The sequence below is a fragment of the Lynx rufus genome, unplaced genomic scaffold, assembly GCF_022079265.1.
Source record: "Lynx rufus isolate CCGP_SWC_20201006 ecotype Redwood Valley unplaced genomic scaffold, mLynRuf1.p SCAF_15, whole genome shotgun sequence".
NCBI lineage: Eukaryota > Metazoa > Chordata > Mammalia > Carnivora > Felidae > Lynx > Lynx rufus.
In genome coordinates, this window is record NW_025814829.1 from 19739622 (window position 1) to 19762056 (window position 22435).

The 22435-nt window shown below is 54.6% G+C and overlaps 1 protein-coding gene across 1 annotated transcript; it reads left to right on the forward strand.

The window, feature by feature from the left end:
• The first annotated feature begins 2756 nt into the window (after window positions 1-2756).
• On the forward strand, window positions 2757-21330 carry SLC26A9 (solute carrier family 26 member 9). The gene is made up of 20 exons (XM_047077240.1): window positions 2757-2881; window positions 5586-5725; window positions 5846-5956; window positions 6591-6766; window positions 8277-8441; window positions 9011-9163; window positions 9474-9556; window positions 10306-10453; window positions 10748-10861; window positions 11075-11152; window positions 11695-11790; window positions 13682-13788; window positions 14470-14539; window positions 14900-14992; window positions 15124-15237; window positions 15875-16156; window positions 17242-17296; window positions 18208-18353; window positions 19803-19874; window positions 21283-21330. Exons 1-20 carry the CDS (start codon window positions 2757-2759, stop codon window positions 21328-21330), a joined length of 2376 nt encoding a protein of 791 aa, XP_046933196.1.
• The last annotated feature ends 1105 nt before the right edge of the window (window positions 21331-22435 follow it).

Genomic DNA, 22435 nt, shown 5'->3' on the forward strand with positions numbered 1-22435 from the left:
GGACAGAGCCCAGGGGTAAACCTGAGCCCGGCCTGTCTGGCGTGCCGGATGGTGCCAGGAGACCCAGCCAACAGCTCTACCGAGTCCCCCAAAACAGGGCCAGATGGCAGAAGAACAAACACACCCAAATAAGGAGTTTGGGCTTGATCCTCCTGGGAATGAGGAGGCTGAGGGTTTCTGATTAGCGGGTATAGGCTGGAGATGGGAAAAATCAGTCAGAAGGCTAATGTAATAGTCCAGGTGTGAGATAAGAACTGAGGGGGTGGGGGACAGGAGGGACACTGGAAGAAAAGAGCAATGGGGCTTGATGAACAGCTGAATGTGGAGGCTGGCAGGGGGTAAAGAAAGGGCATGTGTGGGGGTGGCCGGGGTGACAGGGAGGAAGATCCCCACTGGGAAAATGAGGAAGTGAGGGGGTGCTGGGTTAGCAGGGTTCCGTGGGATCAGACGTTGACCTCGTCCCCACAGACACACTACTAGAACTGAGAGCCTTTGAAAAAGCAGCCTGGGAAAGCGCTTCGAGGGCCACCCGCCACCTGCCAGGGGCACGAAGCGAGATCTCCCATCACCCCCTCTTCCCAGGGGCTCCCTCTTCTGGGTTCGGTTCCCCTTGAACATCTCGGCTATTCCTTCGCGGGCAGTCTGTTCGGTGGCCAGGGACAGACTCCTTCCTCCGAACCGCAAGTCTTTCTCTAAAGCCACGTTGGACCTCTGGGTTCCTCTAGACAATCATGCTCCCTACTCATTGCTCCCAAAGGGCCCACCCGGGAAGCCACCTCAAAAGCCAGACCCTTGCAACCCTCGGAAACGGGGGGCGGGGGGGCAGGGAGGAGAAGGAGAAGCAGGGGCACCTGCCTCACTGGAGGGTGAAGGACTGAAGGCCTCTGAATAGTCTCTCCTAAGAGGAAGGCAACAGCCTCCTACCTTAATAATCATCACCATTACCGCTTACCAGGTGCCTGGAAAGGCCGCCCCTTCATGCACACTGTCTCATTCCACATCCTCATGGCAACCACCCAGAACCATTACTTTCCCCATTTACCGATGAAGAAACTGAGTCTTTGAACCCAGGCCATTCTGGTTCTAAAACATGTGCTGTTTTCCTTATGCCGCTCGGCCTCTCACTTCTCTCACTGAGATGTCTCACATGCCATCGCTTTTACTCATTTCTGCCCATGTCTCCTCCAAAACACCGTGTAGTGATTCATTCCACAAGCGTTTGTTGAGTGTGTCCAGGCAAGGGGCTGGGCACAGGCACCGTGGGGGGATTCCTTCCCCAACTCCCTCCCCGCCCGATATCACCCCAGTGATTTGGCGGGGCATCCAGCCCTCGCTCGTAGGTTCTGATGGACCGCGGGGTCCTGCGACCAAATGAATTGAATTCCCCAGCCCAACCTGCATCACCTGGGGTACCATCTCACTGATAGTAACGACTCCCATTTGCCTCATTTCGGGTACATTTCACATACCCCTTTCTTGCCCATATCTCACCTCATGGTCATACCCACCCTGTGAGATGGATGTGTTTCTCCCATTTTACTGGCCAGGAATCTGAGGCTCAGAGAGGTGAGGTCTGCTCCACCCCACCATTGAAGCCTGGACTAAAACCCAGGTTTCTGGACCCTTCGTGAATGTACTTTCCATCTTTCTGCCACGTTCTCTCCCACAAAAGGCATCAACCAACCCGCTCGCCTCCGATAACCCCTAGGCAGCCAGGCTCTCCCACGGGAAGCCGAGGGACATCCCTAGCCCCCTGTGTGGTTTCTCACTTTGAACTCCAGCTCACATCTTTTGCCAAACTGGCCACAGCCACCCCACACTGCCCACCTCCTCCCTCCAAACGTGCCCCACCTCTTTCTTCTTTCCTCTTCCTCAGAGGTTCTCCTAGGGAGTTCTCCCAGCTCCCAAGGGCAGGGTACAGGAAGAGGGACCGGTACTTGTAGGAGGGAGGGGGAACGGCTCCCACGGGGAGCTCCTCTGGGCCTCAGGGGCCCTGGCACTCAGCTCTGCCCCGCGCAGCTCCTGGAACATCAGCCAGGTTGCGCAAAAAGCAAGGAGGAGAGAAACACCAGCACACAGGGTGGGGGAAAGGTCAGGCACAGGAAACCGTGGGAGAGCCAGCCGGTACAGACCATCCTGATTTCCCCAGACACACCATTATCCCCCTGGGAAAACCTGTTGGTAAAGTCCTAGTTGCCTCTTTCCAGAAGGGCCCTCCTGGGGTCACCTCAGTCATCCCCCTGCCTCCGGGCAGGCTGTTTTCTCTATTTCTTCCAAGCTGACTGGCTGAACAGTATGAGCCTTTCTGCCAGGAAAACTGAGGTCCGGGGAGGGAGAGGGGCTTGTGGGGGCACCAGCAGCGAGGGTTGGGGCGGGGGATGGGACCAATGTGCTGACATCCAGTTGTGACTCCTGCCCTTGCACTCCCGCCTCCTTTTTGCCCGGTGCTCGGCGGGGGTGACAGTGATGTCACAGGTGTGGCGTGCCAGCCACGTGCTGGGCGCCAAGCAAAACAGCCAGGGCAAGTGTGTGCATCATCAGTACCTGGGAAGGAAGGCCACCAGAAGAAGCGAGTCTGGTGGAAAGACCTGAAAGAGGGAAGGGAGGCACCTTGCTGGATGGGGGCGGGGAAGAGACCAGAATAAAACCCTGCTGTGGCCAGAACTAGAGAGAGAAAGCCAGAGCTGGCACTGGAGAGAGATGCCCCCTCATCTTCCCCTCCTCTGCCTCTCCCAAAGCTTGTAAATGCCCCAGACATGAGCCAGCCCAGGCCCCGCTACGTGGTAGACAGAGCCGCGTACTCTCTCACCCTCTTTGATGATGAGTTTGAGAAGAAGGACCGGACATACCCACTGGGAGAGAAACTTCGCAATGCCTTCAGGTAACGTGGCCCAGAGCCCAGACACCTCTTTCTTCTGCTCCCCACCAAAATCCTTTCTGCACCAGAGCATGGCTCCTGTACCAGCATCCCTAAGACAGGGCTTGGGGAAGTCTCGGGGAGGGGAGGTTCGGAACCCTGACTTTAAGATCCTACAACCCCCCCTGTACTGACACCCACCCTGTGGAGGATGGGGAGTAGCCGCAAGGACCATCCACAGTCTCAGAAGAGTTGTAGGGCATCTCCAACCCGTGCATGAAGTCTTGCCATCTTCTCAGTCCACTCAAGTCTCTCTTCGTTTCTTAAGGGAGCTCTAGACGGGCCTGCTACCACATGGGGCAGAGGGAGCATCAGAGCCTTGCTGAAAGTCCTCTTCCCTCCTGATCAAGAAAAATCTGAAGCCACCACCACTCCATGCCCTTTGTCCTCTTTCCCTCCTAGATGTTCCTTCCTTTTCCTGATCCAGAAAATGCCCAAAGGCAGCCCCTAAATTCCTGGGCCCTCCTAAAGGACACCTACCAGGATGTGGTCCTGCCAGACCCCCGGGCTCTCTTCACTCTCAGATCTGTGAGACTGCGCTAGTGGGGAGTAAAACCTCACCTCCGAGGAGGGGGCTTCAGGAGGTGATCTGTGCCCATACTCCAGGAACCTGCGGCTATGAGCTTCACCTTCCCCCTCCCTACACTTCTGGCAGACCTTGCTCAGTCCTGGCTGTGGGCTAACTTGCTCTTCCTCACTCCCCTGGGGAAACAGCTGATTCAGGTACCTGGATTGAGGTCACTGGCAATGCTGAAGTAGAGGTGCAGGTGGAACAGGTTCGGACCAGGGGAATCACCCACTTGAGTCTTCACCAAAAGCCCTGGTCCAACCCTACTTCTCCCGGGAGGCTCCATTCCCGCTGGGTCACAGCCAAAGCCTTGGGTGTTCAGTGTCCAGACACCCTACCGACAGCTGGGCTCCCGGGACCGCTGGGCTCTGTCGACCTTAGTTACCAAACAGTTTCAGTCTGGTTTGTTGCTGTGCTGGAGGGACGAGGGTATCTGCTGTTGTCCTAAAAGACTATAGATTAAAACTATAAAGTGATGTAGGGAACTAACAATTTCCACGAGGCTGGCATTGAGCCTTAAGCAGTGCCTGACACAGAAGGTGCTCCAATAAATATTTGTTTAATGAATGAATGAATGGCTAGAAAGCTAATCCCTCTGTCCACTTCCCTCTTGGCCTCTGAAGCCTCTGTATAGGCATCTGTTTCCAGCTATTCTATCAGGCCTCAGATTGCCTTGCCCAGCGTACGACAGGCCTGCCAATAAGGCTGGACGGATACCGCCCTCAAGGGGGTTGTTTGTCTTCCCCTACTCAGCTCTCTATATGTGAGTCCAGTTTTCCTTGCCACAAACAAGCCTGAGAGAGTTCCTGCAGCGCTGGTGCTCCCTTATGACAAAGCTGTAGAGATGCTTGGAGCTATTGACCAAGGATGGAAGAGGCACACCCACCCGCCCCAGAGGAGACCGGGGACTCAGATGTCGAGGGTGATGCCCTTCCACAGAGTATTGGTTGGGACAGAAAATCTGTCCAGACTCCACAGGGTACAAAGCATTGTCTGCGTTGCTTTTAGTCTTGGGTGATGTCCAGGGAACCAAGTGTTGGGGAAATTATTGTTGAATAATAGCAAAGAGCAGGGATTGGTGCCGGGCGGGAAAGGAGGCCTAATCAGAGCAGGCTAGTGAGTCACCAAATGTGCCTTGAGTATTTGAGTTCCCTTGACTGGGAGAAGAAAAGCAAATGCCTCCCACTCCCTTCCAGTCATCAATCCATGAGCTGTCACCCCTGAGTTTTTTAGGCCCTTGTTCCTACCGCTCCTGAGTTTCTATGAAAAGACCTCAAGGTGTTCAACAAACAGGGAAGGAATCAACTTTCCCCACCCTGCGTTGGCCAACAAACAGCTCCCCCATTCCTTCCGCCCCCAGCGAATTAACAGTGGGAGGAACTCCAGCACTGGAGTCATGACACATGAAGGACGGTCGGTCAGCAGAGGCACACCCTGCAGGGACAATGGAGCCTTCTTTGGGGGAAGTGTTAAGAAAGATGGCAACAGCCCCCACTCAGGCCGAGTTTCAACACCAGCCAGTCCTTTCACTAATTCACTCATTCATTCATTCAGCAAATATTTACTAAGCAGCCCAATGCAATGTGCAAGGTACAAAAGATGAACCAGAGATATAGACTTTTGGTCATGGTGGGGTTTATTCTCCAGTGAGGACAACAGATGAAAAGCAAGCAGTTATAACCCAGCGTGCGCACAAAGCTGTAGGAGCCCGCACAAGGGTGCCGGGCCTGCGTTTGGTCAGACCGGAGAAAGGTCATCTGAGATGGGGGGGCTGGACTCGGCAGCTCGGAAGGCTAAGTGACCGCAAAATCCATGCCTTTACGCCGAGTCTTCTGGATGTCCCAAATGAGCAGCTGTTTCCAGACACCCAGCTAAAACCGAGAGTGTGTGAATGGCTCTCCAAAGAAAGCCCCTGCCTTTTTTTCTCAGTGTCCCCGGCCTACTGCATGGTGTGGGGGCTGAATGAGTGAATGAATTCTGAACGAGTGAATGAATGAATGAATGACGGATGACCAGGAACAGAATATATAATATGCCTCCCCAACTCAGAGTATCCAAACCATGCAGTGCCGACTGGAAGCCTGCCCTCTTCCCCTCCAGATGTTCCACGGCCAAGATCAAAGCCACAGTGTTTGGGCTGCTCCCCGTGCTCTCCTGGCTCCCCAAGTACAAGATCAAAGACTACATCGTCCCCGACCTGCTGGGCGGACTCAGCGGTGGATCCATCCAGGTCCCGCAAGGTGAGGGGGTCTGTCCCCCAGGTTGGCTTGGCCTGCCACTCTCCCCCTTCCTCTCCCCGTCCCCTGTGACCCCCATACCCCAACTGTGCCCCCGAGCCTTCAATCTCCTGTTCTCTGCAGGCATGGCATTTGCTCTGCTGGCCAACCTTCCTGCAGTCAACGGCCTCTACTCCTCCTTCTTCCCCCTCCTCACCTACTTCTTCCTGGGGGGTATACACCAGATGGTGCCAGGTAAGGCCTCTCCCCTCTCAGCAGGCCAGGTGACCTGGACCACAAGGACAGGGGATGTGGCAAAGGGGTTTTGGGTGTTTTCCATCTGCATTCCCCTAGAGCTGGTGCTGGGCGGTCCTGAAGGGACCGTCACTGTGAGCGTCAGTCCCAGGTCCGCTGTGACCCTGAAGGTAGTTTCCGTGAGCTTGGTTAGCACTACCTGTTCTGTCTCCCTCCCTGGAACGTGGGGAAGACTTGGTGGAACAAAGTATACCGTGTGCATAAAGTGCAAGGAGATGGGAGGGATTACTCTCAGGCTGGTCCCTGCAGGGATATTTGGAGCTCTCTGGTGCTAAGTGACATCGAGAAAAAGGGCCTGGTCACAAGGTCTGTTTCTGGGTCAGGTACCGCTTGTATTTCCAAGCTCATTTCCTCACGTGTCCAATGAAACAATTTTAACAGTCGAGGTGAAAGCATCTTGAAAAGCGTAGATCGTGGTGACATGTGAGTGTTGGTTTTCTTGCTGGAGAGGAGCCTTGGAGATGTGGGGGTCCATCTCCTCGGGGGTCGGGAAGCACTCCCTCCTGGGCCCCTTTCTGTTGTCCCTGGGTGTGGTGCAAACCTCTGACTCCTGCCGGCTGGGTGGGCACCACAGGTACCTTTGCCGTTATCAGCATCCTGGTGGGTAACATCTGTCTGCAGCTGGCCCCAGAGTCGAAATTCTGGGTCTTCAACAACGCCACCAACAAGAGCTACGTGGACACGGCAGCCATGGAGGCTGAGAGGCTGCACGTGTCAGCAACCCTGGCCTGCCTGACTGCCATCATCCAGGTGAGGGGACGGCCGTGGCCTTGTCAAGGGCGCGGCCTCAGGGGGGCGTCTTTCTGTCCTGCCCCTGCCTCAAAGCCCCAGTTTGACATTAAAGCTGATTCAGGGCCCTTCCTCCTCCCTCTCCCCCATTCCCAGGGCCACAAAAGACCTTGAGGAATCGGTGTATCTCCTCACCTGCCTCCAGCAGGTCTACGAGTCCAGTCTCTGCTCCCAGTAAAACTGTCCCGAGTTAGACTGTCTGGAAGGCTCACGGGCTCTCTCTCCTCTCCAGCACAGCCCTCCTGTTTCTCTAACATCCCTTATCCCTCCTCCAGCCTCTTCTGCCCCAAGCCACAGCATCACTCGCACAACATAAATTGCACAAATTGCAAAGGAATCCGCTAGGTTTTACGAGGGGAAACGCTGCGTGATGGAACACACGAGCAGGAAGCAACCTCCGAGGACACCTTTCATTCATCCATCCATTCATTCTTCCTGTTAACGTTTTTGGTTGTGTCGCTGTGCCAGAAACTGGCCTAGGCCTTGGGGGGAAAGCTAAGTAAAGAAGAGGCCCAGTTCTCCAGGAGCGCACAGCCCAGCAGAGGAAGTAACCACGTCAACAGATAAACTTGTAGGCAGGGAGATAAGCAGCATAATAGAGCTAGGTTCCCGTAGCGGTGGGAGCACCAAGGAGAGAGTCAGGGAAGGCCTCGCCTCAGAGAGGAGATGACATTTGACCTGAATATTAAAGGATGAATAGAGCTTGGCCAGTAACCAAATGAGTGAGGCACGGGAGGACAGTCTGGGCAGAAGGACGCACCCCAGAGCATTGAGGCTTGAGTGTGAACTGACCAGGGAATGGCAAGGCAAGACGTTTTGGTGCGGCTGGACAGCAGGAGGCCTTTGGGGGATGGGCCCGAGAAGGGGCCAGAAAGGTAGGCAGAGGCTAGACAATGAAGTCTGAAGTCTGTCCCCCCTGCACTGGCCTTGGGTCTGACTGGCAGTTTATAAAGATCATTCAGGCCACGGAAAAGAGAGGTGGGGAGGTGGATTACAGTCAAAGTTAGGAGACTATGCAGAAGCCCGGGCAAGGCCGCCGAACGCCTAGGCCAGGGAGGCGGCCACGGGGAGGGCCACCGAGACGGGGAGGGCCACCGAGATGGGGTGGACTTAAGGAACGTTTTGCCGGGAACATTAAAAGGCTTGGTGAGAGCCCTGACATGGGGGTGAGGGAGGATGACTCCTAAGATCTGGGTTAGGCAACCGGGTGGAGACGAAGCACGGGGGGAGGACCAGGGTTATTTTGCAGATGAGAAAACTAAAGCCAGAGAGATGATGTGACAAAGAGGCCTGTGCCCCAAACCAGACTAGAGGTCTGCTGGCACCGTAAAGGGCCAGACAAGGTCACAAAGGGCTCACTTGCCCAGGGCGGCTGCACAGAACTGCAGCCTGGGTTTGGGTCAGGCACGCGGGGGGAGCTGCGGGCCGTTCTTGGTCTTCCCCACCCCCACCCCCACCTCTCTCCCCTCAGATGGGCCTGGGCTTCGTGCAGTTCGGCTTTGTGGCCATCTACCTCTCCGAGTCCTTCGTCCGGGGCTTCATGACGGCAGCCGGCCTGCAGATCCTGATCTCGGTGCTCAAGTACATCTTTGGACTGACCATCCCGTCCTACACGGGCCCGGGGGCCATTGTCTTTGTGAGTCTAGGCACACATCCCTGCAAATGGGGAGGGGCTCAGGCAGACACAGAAGCAGGGTTTACTGTTTTAAGAGGTCGTGAGCTCCTCCTTACAAGATGTCCTCAAGCAAGGGTCTGGCTAGCCCATTGTTCAGAGAGGATTCCCAGGGGGTTCCCACTTTGGGAGGGAGGGTCAAACACAGGACCCTGCGGGCTCACTGAGGTTCTCTATGGTGAATTCCTGCGGAAAAGGAGATGTTTACTCTCCATCAGTTCCCTGACACAGTGCCTCAACCCCTCCCTGCCTGGGAGGTCCGTCCTTGTGTCTAAGCTCCATCCTTCCTCCTTGAGCTTGAATTCTTTCTAGAGAAAGAGAATCACCATTCCCATCCTGGCGTGAGATCCCAGCATGCCTTTTAGGAGAGGGAGGTGGAAGAGGGGATACTATTCATGACCGAGGTCTGGATTCTGCTTTGGTGTGCCCCCATTCACATTGATGACATCCTTCTGCCGGGTTAGACCTCCAACGGTGGGGATAGTAGGGGAAGAGGAAGTGGGAGCCCATGAGCATGATGCTCTCTCCCCCAGACCTTCATTGACATTTGCAAAAACCTCCCCCACACCAACATCGCCTCGCTCATCTTCGCCCTCATCAGTGGCGTCTTCCTGGTGCTGGTGAAGGAGCTCAATGCTCGCTACATGCACAAGATCCGCTTCCCCATCCCTACAGAGATGATTGTGGTAAGGACCCTGCACAGGGCTGGGGGGGCGGGGGGCCAGGCTAGAGAGGCCATGAGAAAAGGAATCCAGCCCCAGCCAAAGCCACGGGAACCCTTCCCCACCCTCCCCGCCTCCTCCACCGGCGGCCAGCAGAACAGGAAGTTGGGTGAATCCATTCCATCCCCCCATCTATGGCTCCCGCTTTTCCTGCTCCTTGGGTTGCTCCCCTTTGAGGAGGCAGGGGAGTGGGAGTTGGAGTCCCCAGAGAAAAGGGAGGCTTGAGAGAGACCCCTGTTCTGCCAGTCCCCATCCTCCATTTTGGGCTTTGCAGGTGGTGGTGGCAACAGCTATCTCCGGGGGCTGTAAGATGCCCAAAAAGTATCACATGCAGATCGTGGGACAGATCCAACAAGGGTGAGTCTGGGTGGCCAGGAAGCCTGCCCCCCCTACCAGCACCTGCCTGTGGAGGCCTGGGCTCAGAGGCCAGGATGAGACAATCTCTCATGAAGGAGCCTTGTCGACCCTGTGACACCCCCCAAATGTGAATTATTTCTATTACTTATTACGGAAGACAGCCGTACAACCAGCCAATGCCAGCCGTGTTAACAAACAGTGAGTCTTAGCTGCCACACACACCCCCAAAAGTCTCACTCAGTGGACACTGCCAGAACAAAGACTCTCTGATCAGCCCTTTTCCGGCTCCTTGCCTCGCTCTGCCGTGTTGGTTCTTTTCATGGGGAAGAGAAGCTATTAGGATCAACAGTGAGCATCCACTCCGTGCCTGGCACCACGCTGGGCCCGGTGGTGTGAAAGGGTGGGGCTTGTGCTGTAGGGTTGGAGGAGGAGGGTGGGAAGAGGGCAGGGGAGGGCGCCGGCTGTGGGTCTGTGGACTAGTGAGCATAGAGTCCAGAAACTGGGCGTGAGCAAACGAGGCCCCACCACTTACTGGCTCTGTGACCTTGGACAAGCCAGGTTGCTGCTTTGTCAATGGGAGTTATGGCTGCCGCCATCACAGTGTTGTACTGAGGGCTCAGATGACAAGGGGTAATTCATGTAGACCTTGGCACACACTGGGGCCCCGCTGGTCCCCGTGGGTTGAGGAAGGACTCGTCATGCCTCCCCTCACACCCTCGGGCCCTGCCTCCTTTCTGGCTGCTCGGCAGGTTCCCCACTCCCGTGTCACCTGTGGTTTCACAGTGGAAGGACATGATGGGCACGGCCTTCTCACTGGCCATCGTGGGCTACGTCATCAACCTGGCCGTGGGCCGGACCCTGGCCAGCAAGCACGGCTATGACGTGGATTCTAACCAGGTAGGTCCATGCGGGCAGGGCCAGGCAGGAGGCGCTGGGTCCCACAGAGGCCTGGCCAGAAATACGGTGGGGCTCCTCGACCTGATGGGAGCAAGGTGCTGACCAGTGAGGAGGAGGGGCTCTGGCCGCAGGAGGCCAGCTTCCGCTGGGCTAGGAGTGTAGGGCTTTCTAGCAGCAGGATCATTCTCAAGTCCTAGGTCCAGGATCCAGCTTGTACGGACGACTAGGTTTGGACAACACCTGCTGCTCACCCCCCGCTGCCCCTGTTTCCAATCCTCCCCCTGTCCCCCACAGGAGATGATCGCCTTGGGCTGCAGCAACTTCTTTGGCTCCTTCTTTAAAATCCATGTCATTTGCTGTGCCCTCTCTGTCACTCTGGCGGTGGATGGAGCTGGAGGAAAATCCCAGGTGAGCACTGTACCAGGGGAGTGGGGAAAGAGGGGAGAGGGTAGCAAAACAGTTGCCCCAGAGAAGCCAAGGCGCATGCAAAGCCAGGCCAGCTGCTTCCCCAACCTTCCTCTCCCCTCACCGGTCTCCACTCCACCAAAGAGAGCTATTGGAAATCAATCGAGAGCGAGAATTCCACACTTACACCCTGTTCCCAACTCTTTCTCCGAATAGGTGGCAAGCCTGTGTGTGTCCCTGGTAGTGATGATCACCATGCTGGTCCTGGGGTCCTATCTGTACCCTCTCCCCAAGGTAAGAGCGCAGCAGGACAGCAGAGGTCAGCAGGAGACTCCAGTAAGAACAATCCCTAAGCGCTGCATAACCCTTTACAGTCTATAAAGTGCCGACACTGTCACACTTTGTCCTCGTCACAACCTGTAGACACCGTGGTTTTACTATCTTCGTTTTACAAGTGAGGGAAACTGAGGCTGAGAAAGTCTCCGTGATCTGTGGTGACGCAGCTCACGAGTGCAGGGCTGGTGGTAATCTCCAGCCTTCTGACCTCGGGATCGATTCCCCAGTTAGTGTTTACAAGTGCTTATGAGTGCCTGACTAGGAAGGCCCTGGGCATGGATGGTTTGGAGATGAGGGAGGAAGGGAGGGGCCCCATGGCCTAGCACCTACACTGCACTCTCCAGCCCCGAGACTGAGTGCAGAGATCCGGGGGGCTCTGCAGGCAGAGATGTTCTGGAACTGCAGCTCTGTCCTGCCAGGCCCCAGGGTCAGGTGTCTGTAGTCAGGGCAGGAAGGAGGGGCCACCACAGGTGAGAAAGAACAATGTTCTGTTTCCCCAGTCTGTGCTAGGAGCACTGATAGCTGTCAACCTCAAGAACTCCCTCAAGCAACTCGCTGACCCCTATTACCTGTGGAAGAAGAACAAGCTGGACTGCGTAGGTATTGGGTGGCCGCTGGGTACCCCTTCGTGCCCTGCCCCTTCCTCCAGCCCCACAGCCGCGTCAGCTCTTCTATCGGCGACCCCTCCGTTCTGCTCCCTAATTAGCCTAGCCAGCTGTTAAGAGCCCAAGTGTTGGAGTGACACATCCTATGTTCACGTCCTAACGCACCTGTTCACTGGCTCTGTGTGGGCCCTAGACTAGCAAGTCCCTAGAAGTCCCTTAACTTCTCTGAGTCTTGACTTTCTCATCTGGGAAATGGGTGTCTTATACTCTACCCCACCCCCCGCCCCAGGGTTGTTTATGAGAAAGAAAGGAGATAATACAAGTAAGGGGCATGTTATCTAAATCGTATTCTGGGTTCAATAAAAAAAAAAATTAGCTATGATTATTTTTACGACTCGTAGTTCCAAAAACAGCAAAAAGAAATAGCTTTAAAAACCACCACTAACAACAAAAAACTAGACCAGAAAGCCAGCAGACCAGGATCTTGAGCAAGTTACCAGACTTCTCTGGAGTTCTACTTCCTCATCTCTAATGGGGGTGACAGTCATGACTTCATCATACACTGGTTCTCAGGATTACATGAGATCACATGGGTAAGTACCATGTAACTGTAAAACACTCAGCAAACATGACCTGTTGTTATGATTAGTCACCGGCCCCGTGCACCTAGCATCAGACAATAGTAATAAGGTTACCATATATTGACGACACTGACAAAAACCCCATTTAAGCTCCACCATAAGAGGATTTACTGACTTCCTTGCAAGATGATGAAACAAAGGGGTGTCTGGCTGGCTCAGTCAGAAGAGCATGCCGACTCTGAATCTCGGGGTCATGGGTTCAAGCCCCATGCTGGGTGTCGATATTACGTAAATAAATAAAACTTTTCTAAAAAGATGATGAAACCAAGGCTCAGAGAGGCTAAGTAACTTGTCAAAGGCCACAGAGGTAGTAAGGGGTAGAGTCAGGTTTGGAACCCAAATCTTAGACTGCAAACCTCTGGGTGGCTCTGTCTCCTGGGGAAGGAGGCTTACCTGCACGGGACACAAAGAAAATCCTTAAAGCCAGAGAAGTGAGTGGCCCATCTGAGTCCCCGAGTGAGTGACGAGGATAGGGGAGTATACGATGTTCCAGTTCCCACCCCAAGGATCTGCTCTTACCACATCCCAGCAATCCCCCCCACCAAATATAGGCTCTGGTATTTACATTGTGCCTTGGGCTCACACCTTATCTTCACAGTTCTCTAGGGGAGTGTGGGCAGGTTCGTTTTCTTTAGAGGAATTGGGAGGACTATAAAGGACCATCAAGGGGTCAACTATCAAAACTGCATTCAGTCCTGCCCCCCACCCACACAGCCAGACCCCAGACCGTCGGGCCAGGAAGATCACTGAGCGTGTGTTGGAAACACACAGCCTCCCGTTGGGTGGAGAGAGGGAGCTCATGTTTGTTGAGTGACCACTAGGTGCCCATCGCTGGGCTGGGACCTTTAGCTGCCTTAGCTTTTCAATCCCTTCACGAAACAGGTAATATTATTGCCCTCTTGTGGATCAGGCAACTTGGCTCACATAACTGGGAAGCGAGAGAATGAAACTTTGAAACCAGGCGTGTGTTACCCTCATGCTCTCAGCGTGCGCCATGCCGCCTCCCTGCGTGGGCTGGGGTTGTCTATCAAAAACCAAGCACGATCGCTAGGCACACTCAATCCAGGCAAAACGTGCAGGTGTAACCAGAGCACCAAGACATAAGACGGCGCAAAGGTGCCATGACAAGGGGAGGGCCGGTCTGAGGTTGTGGAGCAGGGAACGGCCGTGGCTGTTCCAGGAAGACTCCCCAGAGAGGCAGCCTTCTCCCCAGGCCTGCTCTGACATCTCTCTCCTCACAGTGTGTCTGGATGGTGAGCTTCCTCTCCGCGTTCTTTCTGAGTCTTCCCTACGGTGTGGCCGTGGGTGTCGCCTTCTCCGCCCTGGTTGTGGTCTTCCAGACTCAGTTGTAAGTAACAGCCCCCACACGACACGGCAGTGGGGCCCCAGGCCCGGGCTGGGCTGTCTGACTGCTATATCCTGAAAGCCCCAGAAGGAAGCCCTCGTGGGCTTGGAGGGCTGGGGGCCATACGAAGTAGGAGAAGAACAGGAAGGTAAGACCCCGAGCCCGTCCAAAGGCAATGCCGGTCCCCAGACCAGATGGGACCCTCCCCAGGGGAACACCAGGCCAGAGGACAGATGCCGTGTCCTTCCCATAGAAAGGTTAGGGAGTACAGGCCAGGGACACCAGAGGAAGAGGCCAGGGCAGGAAGAAGATGCTCTATGTTAGAGAAGCCCTGTCTTCTCTTCTTGAGGACTCAGAACCAGGAAGCAGGGACTTCAGGGCCACCTAAGCTTGTCACTTGTGTACCACGCCTTTTCTCCGTGCTGAGCCCCACGCTGGGAGCTATGTCAAGGGCTGGCCTGTCATCCCTCTAGTTACAGCCCAGCCATAGGCCAACAGGCATGTGTCTCTGGTGCGGAAAGACCAACACAACAGACACTAGGGATGAGGAAGGGCCCCCACCCCACCCTGCTTTTGCTCCAGCTCCCACCCCAGCATCCTTCCAGGCCAATTTGCTATTAGCACGCTCTTATGTGTTTTTGTTTTTTGCATGGTCGTAAGTTTTTCTTCTCCTTTCTCATCTAGTCGAAATGGCTATGCTTTGGCCCAAGTCATGGACACTGACATTTATGTGAATCCCAAAACCTACAATAGGGTGAGTAATCCAAACTTATGACCTCCCTCTTTTGCCGTACCCCCCACCCCAAACAAAAGAAGGTTAAGGGGTGCCTGGGTGGCTCAATCAGTTAAGCATCTGACTGTCAATTTTGGCTCAGGTCATGATCTCCCACTCATGAGATCAAGTTCCACGTTGGGCTCTGTCCTGAGCGTAAAGCCTGCTTAGGATTGTCTCTCTCTCTCTCTCTCTCTCTCTCTCTGCCCCTCCCCTGCTCATGCATGTGCACATGCTCTCTCTCTCTCTCTCTCTCTCAAAATAAATATTTTTTTTAAAAAAAGGTAAAAAAAAGCCAATAACAGCATTTCTGCCACCTGAGCTCAGTCTCCCTGTTTACAGGTCCAGGAAATTGAGGGGGTTAAGATTGTCACTTACTGCTCCCCTCTCTACTTTGCCAATTCAGAGATCTTCAGGCAAAAGGTCATTGCCAAGGTAGGGTTCAGAACTCTGGCGACCAGAAGGGTTGAACAGTGAGTAACCAGAAGATGGGAGAAAGGGGACTGGGGGGCAGGCCACTCCAAAGAGGGTGGATGTCCAAACTGCTGTTGGCTCTCTCCCTACAGACAGGTGTGGACCCCCAGAAAGTACTGCTGGCCAAGCAAAAATACCTCCGGAAGCAGGAGAAGGGGAGAATGATGCCCACACAGCAGAGGAAGTCTCTGTTTATGAAAACCAAGGTGAACTGAAGCTAGGAACAGCCTGCCCACTCTGATCTTGCCCCTTGGTGCCCCACCTCCCAGCACCCTTTGAGGCAAAGACATAACGTCTCTGTAGCCATTACCTGGTGGCCACAGAATCTTCTTCTCCTTGGGTGAGGGGATGCCAGCTCCTGGGGGTAACTACTGAACTCCCACGGCCCCTCCCCATTTTCTGGCTAAGATATGATATGGCCCATAGACTTCTGAACGACCCCAAATGGGGGGCAGCAGTGAATTTCATGGGGTGTCCAGCCGTTTTGACGTGGGTATGGAAGTTGTGGGGAGAAGCAGGCAGGCACAGACGAATATAAAAAGGAGCACAGTTGTTTCCAGAAGCACTTTCTCCCAGAGCAGAGTGGGCAGAGGCTTCAGTGCCTCTCTTGGACGGGTTCTCCAGTTTCGTCTGGTCCGTGGGAGACTAAGCGTGCAGGCCCTGCCTAAGGACAGGGCACTGGGAGATGCCTCCCCTGTGGGGTTCCGGGGGCTTATAGTCACCACCACCGAATTCAGTCATTCACCTCCACACGCACGCTCCTTGCCCCTGCCTCAACTACAGCCAAGTCTGATTCAGTTTGCTGATCCCTGCCCCACCCCCACCCCCATCCCCACCCCCCAGACTGTCTCCCTACAGGAGCTCCAGCAGGACTTTGAGAACGCCACCCCAACTGACCCCAACAACAACCAGACTTCTGCTAATGGTGCCAGCGTGTCCTACATCACCTTCAGCCCCGACAGCTCCCCAGCTGCCCCTTGTGAGCCATCGGCCTCCGCCGAGACCCCCAGTGAGCCCAGTGACATGCTGGCCAGCGTCCCACCCTTTGTCACCTTCCACACCATCATCCTTGACATGAGTGGGGTCAGCTTTGTGGACTTGATGGGCATCAAAGCCCTGGGCAAGGTGAGGGCCCAGGCAGAGGGAGTGCCGGCCCGCCCTCCACCCCAACACCCTCACCCCTGCTCTCCCACACTCCCTTTCCTCGGGGCCCTCATTTGGACAAGCTGAAAGACGAAGTTCACCAAGGAGGCAAATGGCTCGTGAGGACCGCTTTTCCCCCAGACACGACCAGGACAGGCTGTTCTCCGCAAAGCAGGCCCAGATAGCCCAAGACGACAAGTGGCTGGAAAGGGATACTAGAGGGATATCTGCTGTCCCACCCTGCCTAGGCACCCCTCTCTAGCAGAGGTCATCTCAGGTTCCCTCTCAGGCCACCAGGAACCCACCCCTAGGTCTTTTGAGTAGAGTCCAGATTGGCCCCGGTTTGTGGTCTGCTGCTCCTTCCCACGCTCACCCAGACGCTCCAGCATCAGCCAATTCCAGTCCACTGAGAAGAGAAGGAGAAATAGTATCAGTGCCCCACATTCTCATGCCAAATTGGCAGTTCATGGGACACCTTGAATAAAGATACCCATCCATCTGATAACCTTTCAGCAGCACCTCCGGTGGCAGGGAGTCAGCAAACCTCAGAGTTGGCTCAGACAGAGGCAGTCCCGGGAAACCGAGGGGTCCAGAGAGTTCAGAGGCTGAGTGCCATCCAGAGAGCATCGGCCAGGTGCCCAGAAGGCCGCACCCCCCAGCCGTGGGCTCAGCCTGCTTCCCTAGCCTGGGCCTGGAGCCCAGCGGGCCTCCGTCCTCCCCTGCAGATTCTGCCTGAAGCCACAAAGTCGGGAAAGAGGCAGAATCTGGGCATCTAAGCTGCTGAGAGAGAAGACCTGACCCCATAAGAAGAGGCCGCGGTGGCTTTAAGTGCCCGCCTCGTTGGCAAAGCCCCATTTCTGTCCTGCTTTCCAGAAAAGCCGACAGCCAACACTCCAGGGAGAAGTGCCTTGCTGCTATTTTTATCTTTGGCTGCCAGGGCTCTTGGGGTTGCTTATTTGTTTGGCTTCCCCTCTGAAGTGCGTTTTGTGAATCACTTTTGAGACCCACTCAGAACATTCCTTTCCTTTTATCTCCCGGTCCCAATACCCTTCCCCCGCCACTTCTAGCTGAGCTCCACCTACGGGAAGATCGGTGTGAAGGTCTTCTTGGTGAACATCCACGGTAAGAGGAGGAGGACATTTTGGGGACCAAAAGGATGGGGGTGGGTGGGGAGGGGGGGAACAGGTCGGTGGAATGCTGAATGGGGGACTGAAAATGAGAGCACCCAAACATTCTCCCAAAGCATAAAGCAGGCACGTGCCGTAGCTATCTGGGGAACACACAGACACACACAGTTTTACATACACACCATCTCCAAAAGGTGCATATACACAGCCCCAACAACATGTCCACAGGGCAGTGGGTTTTCACATCATTAGCGCATAGGCAGAGTGCAGGGATGTGGACACACGGCAAGCACACACAGACACACAGCACAATGTGAAGGGATCCACGCACCTTTCCTCCTGCGGAAAGTCAGAACCCTTCTGGAGGCCTCCCCAACTTCAGAATTGGCCTGAGCAGGTCCCGAGCCCTGTTGAACCTGCTCAGAAAGAGAATGTGCAATGGCAGTTAGAGTCAGTGGGCAATCCCCACCACCCTCACTGGACACTCCTTAGGAAGTCATCTCTAGGATTTGGCAAAAGTAAGGGCTCTGCCACACACTGGAGGTTCCAGGATAGGTCCAGAGAAACAAGAGGAAGAATGAACCATCCAGGCAGAGAAGTGGCAGCAGCCTCCTCCACGACACTTTAGCCTCTCCCTCTCAATTGCCACAAAGTACCGACTCCCTGAATCAAACTGCTTCCTTCTGCCCTGGGTTGAAGGTTCAGCATCCTCAAGCTCATGTTGCCCTCTGCTGTCCAGCACTGGTATTGCAAGACCCATGCCTTGGCCTGGCCTTTGGATGACGCAAAGAACACAACACACAGTCCTCTCTCTCCTTCCCTCCCCCGCGCCTCACCATCCTTCCTTCATCCCCAGCTCCAAACCATAAGGCTGTTATCTTTCTGAAGGCCTTTTCCTCCTTCCAGCCCAGGTGTACAACGACATCAGCCATGGAGGTGTCTTTGAAGATGGGTGTCTAGAGCGCAATCACGTCTTTCCCAGTATACATGATGCTGTCCTCTTCGCCCAGGCAACTGCCAGGGAAGTGGCCCCAGGACGTGACTTCCAAGGGGTAAGGTCCCTTGGGAATCCTAGGCCCCAGGGCACTGAAATGGCGGGACTAGGGGCGTTAGAAAGAACACAGGAGAAGGTTTGAGTTCCAACACCGAGTCTGTCATCTGACTTTTCTGAAACTGCCATTTCAGAGTTCCTCTTCTGTAGAACAAGCACCCTAAATTAACATTAGCTACCTCACAGGGCTTTTCTTTTGCTTCTGTTTTAGCATTAACTGATAATTAGGCCTATTCTGTCACTTGAAAGCACTTTGTATACTGTAAACCCTTTTATTAATATTAATTTCCAAACACCCTAGGCATATTAGGTTATGCCCAGTCTGCTGGCACTGTTCACCCGCCCTCCTCCTTCAGTCTTTCTAGAAGAGGCTTTGGGCAAGGGAAGGGAGTAAGCCTGCCCGTTTTAATTTAGCAGAGCTTAGAGATTTCAGACTGGTGATGGATAAAGAGACTGGATCCAAGTTTTGTCTCAGTTTCTTGACATTTAATTTACTAGCTCACTAAGTGGTATGCAAATGAGCCACAAATAACACTGTTTAGGACTCCTGAAAGCTGTGGCAGCAGAAAAGCTCCACCCCATGGAGGGGGGGGCCCTGCCTTGGCGTCTCCAGCCACCCCCACCCCCGCTCCCAGAGCCTCTTTCGGTTCAGCCCCTGCCCTTGGCCTCCCAAGACTCTGTGCCCCAGCCTTCTTTATATATGAAACCTCCTCCCACCCTCAGGGGGTCATAAGAAAGGTTTTACTGGTCCTCGAGCAACCATTTGCCCTCTGCTCTAAGAGACCGATGAAGGTGAAGCCATCTGTTCTAAGTGCTGTAAGACTGCCCGCCCAGGAAGACACAAGGGCCCTGGTGTCCCTCCATGCTTAGGGAGAACAACTGTGTGGGAACAGACTTTCTGGTTTCACAAGCCTTGTCCACAGAGCAAAAAGAGCGAGATTCTGGAAGAATCCTCGCCATTTGTTATTGCACAAATAACGTCCAGTTATTACGGTTATATATTTAAAATAATTTTTAGATACAGAAAATATTTATATTTGCATATTACAAAACATATTCATATATATAAATTACACACACACACACACACCCCTTTTCAACAGCAAGGTGATGTAGAAAGCCCACAAAGTGAGTTTAATTATCCTACTTTTACAGATGAGGAAACATTTCCAGAGAATGTCAGGCGGCTAGCCAATCTTCCTCGTAAGCGAGGCCAACCTCCCCTGCCTCTAAGATGCCCACAGGGAGGGCAGACCCTGACACATGCCTCTGCTGAAAGGGGGAAGGCCACCCCGTGCTACATTTTGTGAGGCAGATGGGGGAGGGGAGGGAAGAAGCAACACGGCGACCATGTGGCAGAAAACACGGCGCCTACCCGGAGGCTGCCATTTGCACCGCGCTGTGTCACTAGGTCATGAGGCTCATTCTCCTCTCGTCTCCCCCTTTCCAGGCTTCCGTGGACCCTGAGCTGTCCTTATATGATTCAGAAGAGGACAGCCCCAGCTACTGGGACTTAGAGCAGGTGAGCTGAGGGGCACGGGCAACCGGGAGGCCGGGACTGGGAAGGAGACCCTCACGAACCCAAGGGGTTCACTGGGCTCTCTCACCTCCAAGCCAGAGCAGCCCCCTTGAAGGCAACATTTCTTTCACCTCTCTTATCACAGCAGATCCTAATGCTTCCCAATCCCTGAAAGGCATCACTGGGGGAGGGAGAGGCACTGGAGGAAAGTCTCAAGAACGAACATCCATAACACACACGATCTTGGACAGGCCACATAACACACGGGGTCCCAGTTTTCTATCATTGCAAAGTAGGAGACATATAGGTGGTACCTGCCCCCTCGACCTCACAGGATTGGCGGGGGATTCATGTGTCCTTCATTAATCAGCAGATATGTAATGACCGCGGGCCTGACACAGTTCCAGGGTGGGCAGACAGCAGTGAACCAAACAAAGACCTTAGGAAACCTTAGGAAACTTAGATTGGGGTGGGGCCAGATGAATTCAAAGGGTACAAGTATTACTGCCCTTAAGCACTGAGGGCTGTGCACATGTGAACTGTTACTGCCGCCCCAGGGCCCTGTCATCCTGACAAAGTAGCCCAACGCCCTGAATTAAAAGAAACCCAGATGTGTAGTTGAGAGAAGTCTGGCTTTGGGCCTACTAGAAATCACATCTCACTTTGTACCTCTTCACACCCCTTTTGGGCTTGAGTTCCACGTCCCCTGGACATGTCTCTGGGAGCACTGATGGCATGGGGGAGACATTAGGAAATAGAGACAGACTGATCTCTGTGCCCCTGTGGAATCTCCAGCACATTCCAAAAGCCTGGGATAGGCCCCCAAATAGCTTATCAGAGCAAGAAAGGACTTTAGAACGGTCTCGTCTCCACCATCATTTCACTTAACAATGAAAGCGAAGCCAAAAAGGACTGTGACACGTGGAGGTCACAGAGCACGCCAGAGGTGATTCAAAGTAGATTCCAAGTGGGGCGCCTGGGCGGCTCAGTTGGTTAAGCATCCGACTTTGGCTCAGGTCATGATCTCACGGTCCGTGAGTTCACGCCCCGCATCGGGCTCTGTGCTGATGGCTCAGAGCCTGGAGCCTGCTTCCAATTCTGTGTCTCCTTCTCTCTCTACCCCTCCCCCATTCACGCTTTGTATGTCTCTGAAAAATGAATAAACCTTAAAAAAAAAAAAGTAGATTCCAAGCATCTTCTCTTGTCACCTCTGTACCAGTTCACCTCTTGGGCTTCCCCCGCCCCTCCCCTGTTCACACACACACACACTCACACTCACACACACACACACTTACTCATGAAGCTCTCTCTGGCCAGGGGCTCACAGGGTCACCTCGTGGTTGCAGCCATTGTGAACTCAACAGGTCTAATGCTCTCCCTTCCCCTCCCCTGTCCTTCCGTGGTCCTGCAGGAAATGTTCGGGAGTATGTTTCATGCAGAGACCCTGACTGCCCTGTGAGGGCCCAGCCAGCCCCCACACTGCCTCCAGAGTGCGTGGCATCTGGGACTCCAAGAAGGAAGAGCCTGGGGTCACAAAGAGTGACCGGTAGAGGAGAATACGTCCACCAGGACCTGAGCTCCTCCCTCCCCTCCCCCTCCTCCTCCTCTCTCCCTCCCCTCCCCCCCCTCCTGGCATCTCTGGAGTCAGCCAATCTCAACAGGAAGGAGAGCCACCTCTTCACCCTCCTGCTGACTCTCAGGGCCCTGGCCGGAAGGAGAAAGTCTCCTGCTCACCTTACCGCACCCACCCATGCCCTGCCCAAGGCAACTGATGGGGAACCCCCCCCACCCTGACTGCCGACTTCTAAGAGTGAGCCAAGAACAGAAGGGAAAGTACGACCCTGCTGACCTAGGGTGCAAAAGCCCTCGGGTCTGCACAGCTTGGTGTCAGATGGTGTCGAGCTGTCACGCGACACGGAGCTGAACTTGCTTAGGACTCTGAGGCTTGTCCCCTCCGGCTGCCCCAGCTCTGTCCCTGGAGGTTCTGGACTCCTGGGACCACGTGCTCCCTACAGCCTGGAATCTCCATCTTCATCACTGCGTCCCCTTCCTCCTCATCTCAAGGCTGCTGGGAGCTCCACTGCTATTCAGCACTTCAGACTCGAGGCTGGGGGTTGGCCCCCTCAGGGCCACCAGAGCTACCTCTCCAGGGGCAGCCCACCAGTGTAGCTGTGCCAGCCTTTGAAACATGATCACTTCCCGTGCCTTCAGGGCCGGTTCCCTTCCACTTGAGGCTGGGTAGGAATCTACAAAGGACAGGGTGGGTAGCTACCAGAACCCTCTGGCAACATAGTAACAGGTACCAGTTGTTCTGTATCAGTACTTTTTGGAATCCTTCTTTGTACAGAGACTGGAGGGGGAGGGGTGCTAGTGCCAACCCAGGGCCCACTGGTGGGACCTGAGTCCCGACGGTCCCCCTGACTTCAGAAATGCCTCCCCCTGCTTAGGAAGTTTGCCTTGTGCTTTTTTCACGTGGCAAAGAGCCAAAGATTTTAACTCTCCCTTCTCAGCTTGGGGCCTGAAGCCTTCAGCCAGGCAAGGGAGGAAGCTCCCCAAGGGCCAGC

Coding starts and splice junctions, on each gene's coding strand:
- SLC26A9 (XM_047077240.1), top strand. CDS start 2,757: ATGAGCCAGCCCAGGCCCCGCTACGTGGTAGACAGAGCCGCGTACTCT. Junction 5,726..5,845: donor ATCCATCCAGGTCCCGCAAG/GTGAGGGGGTCT, acceptor TGTTCTCTGCAG/GCATGGCATTTGCTCTGCTG. Junction 18,354..19,802: donor CAGGACGTGACTTCCAAGGG/GTAAGGTCCCTT, acceptor CCCCCTTTCCAG/GCTTCCGTGGACCCTGAGCT.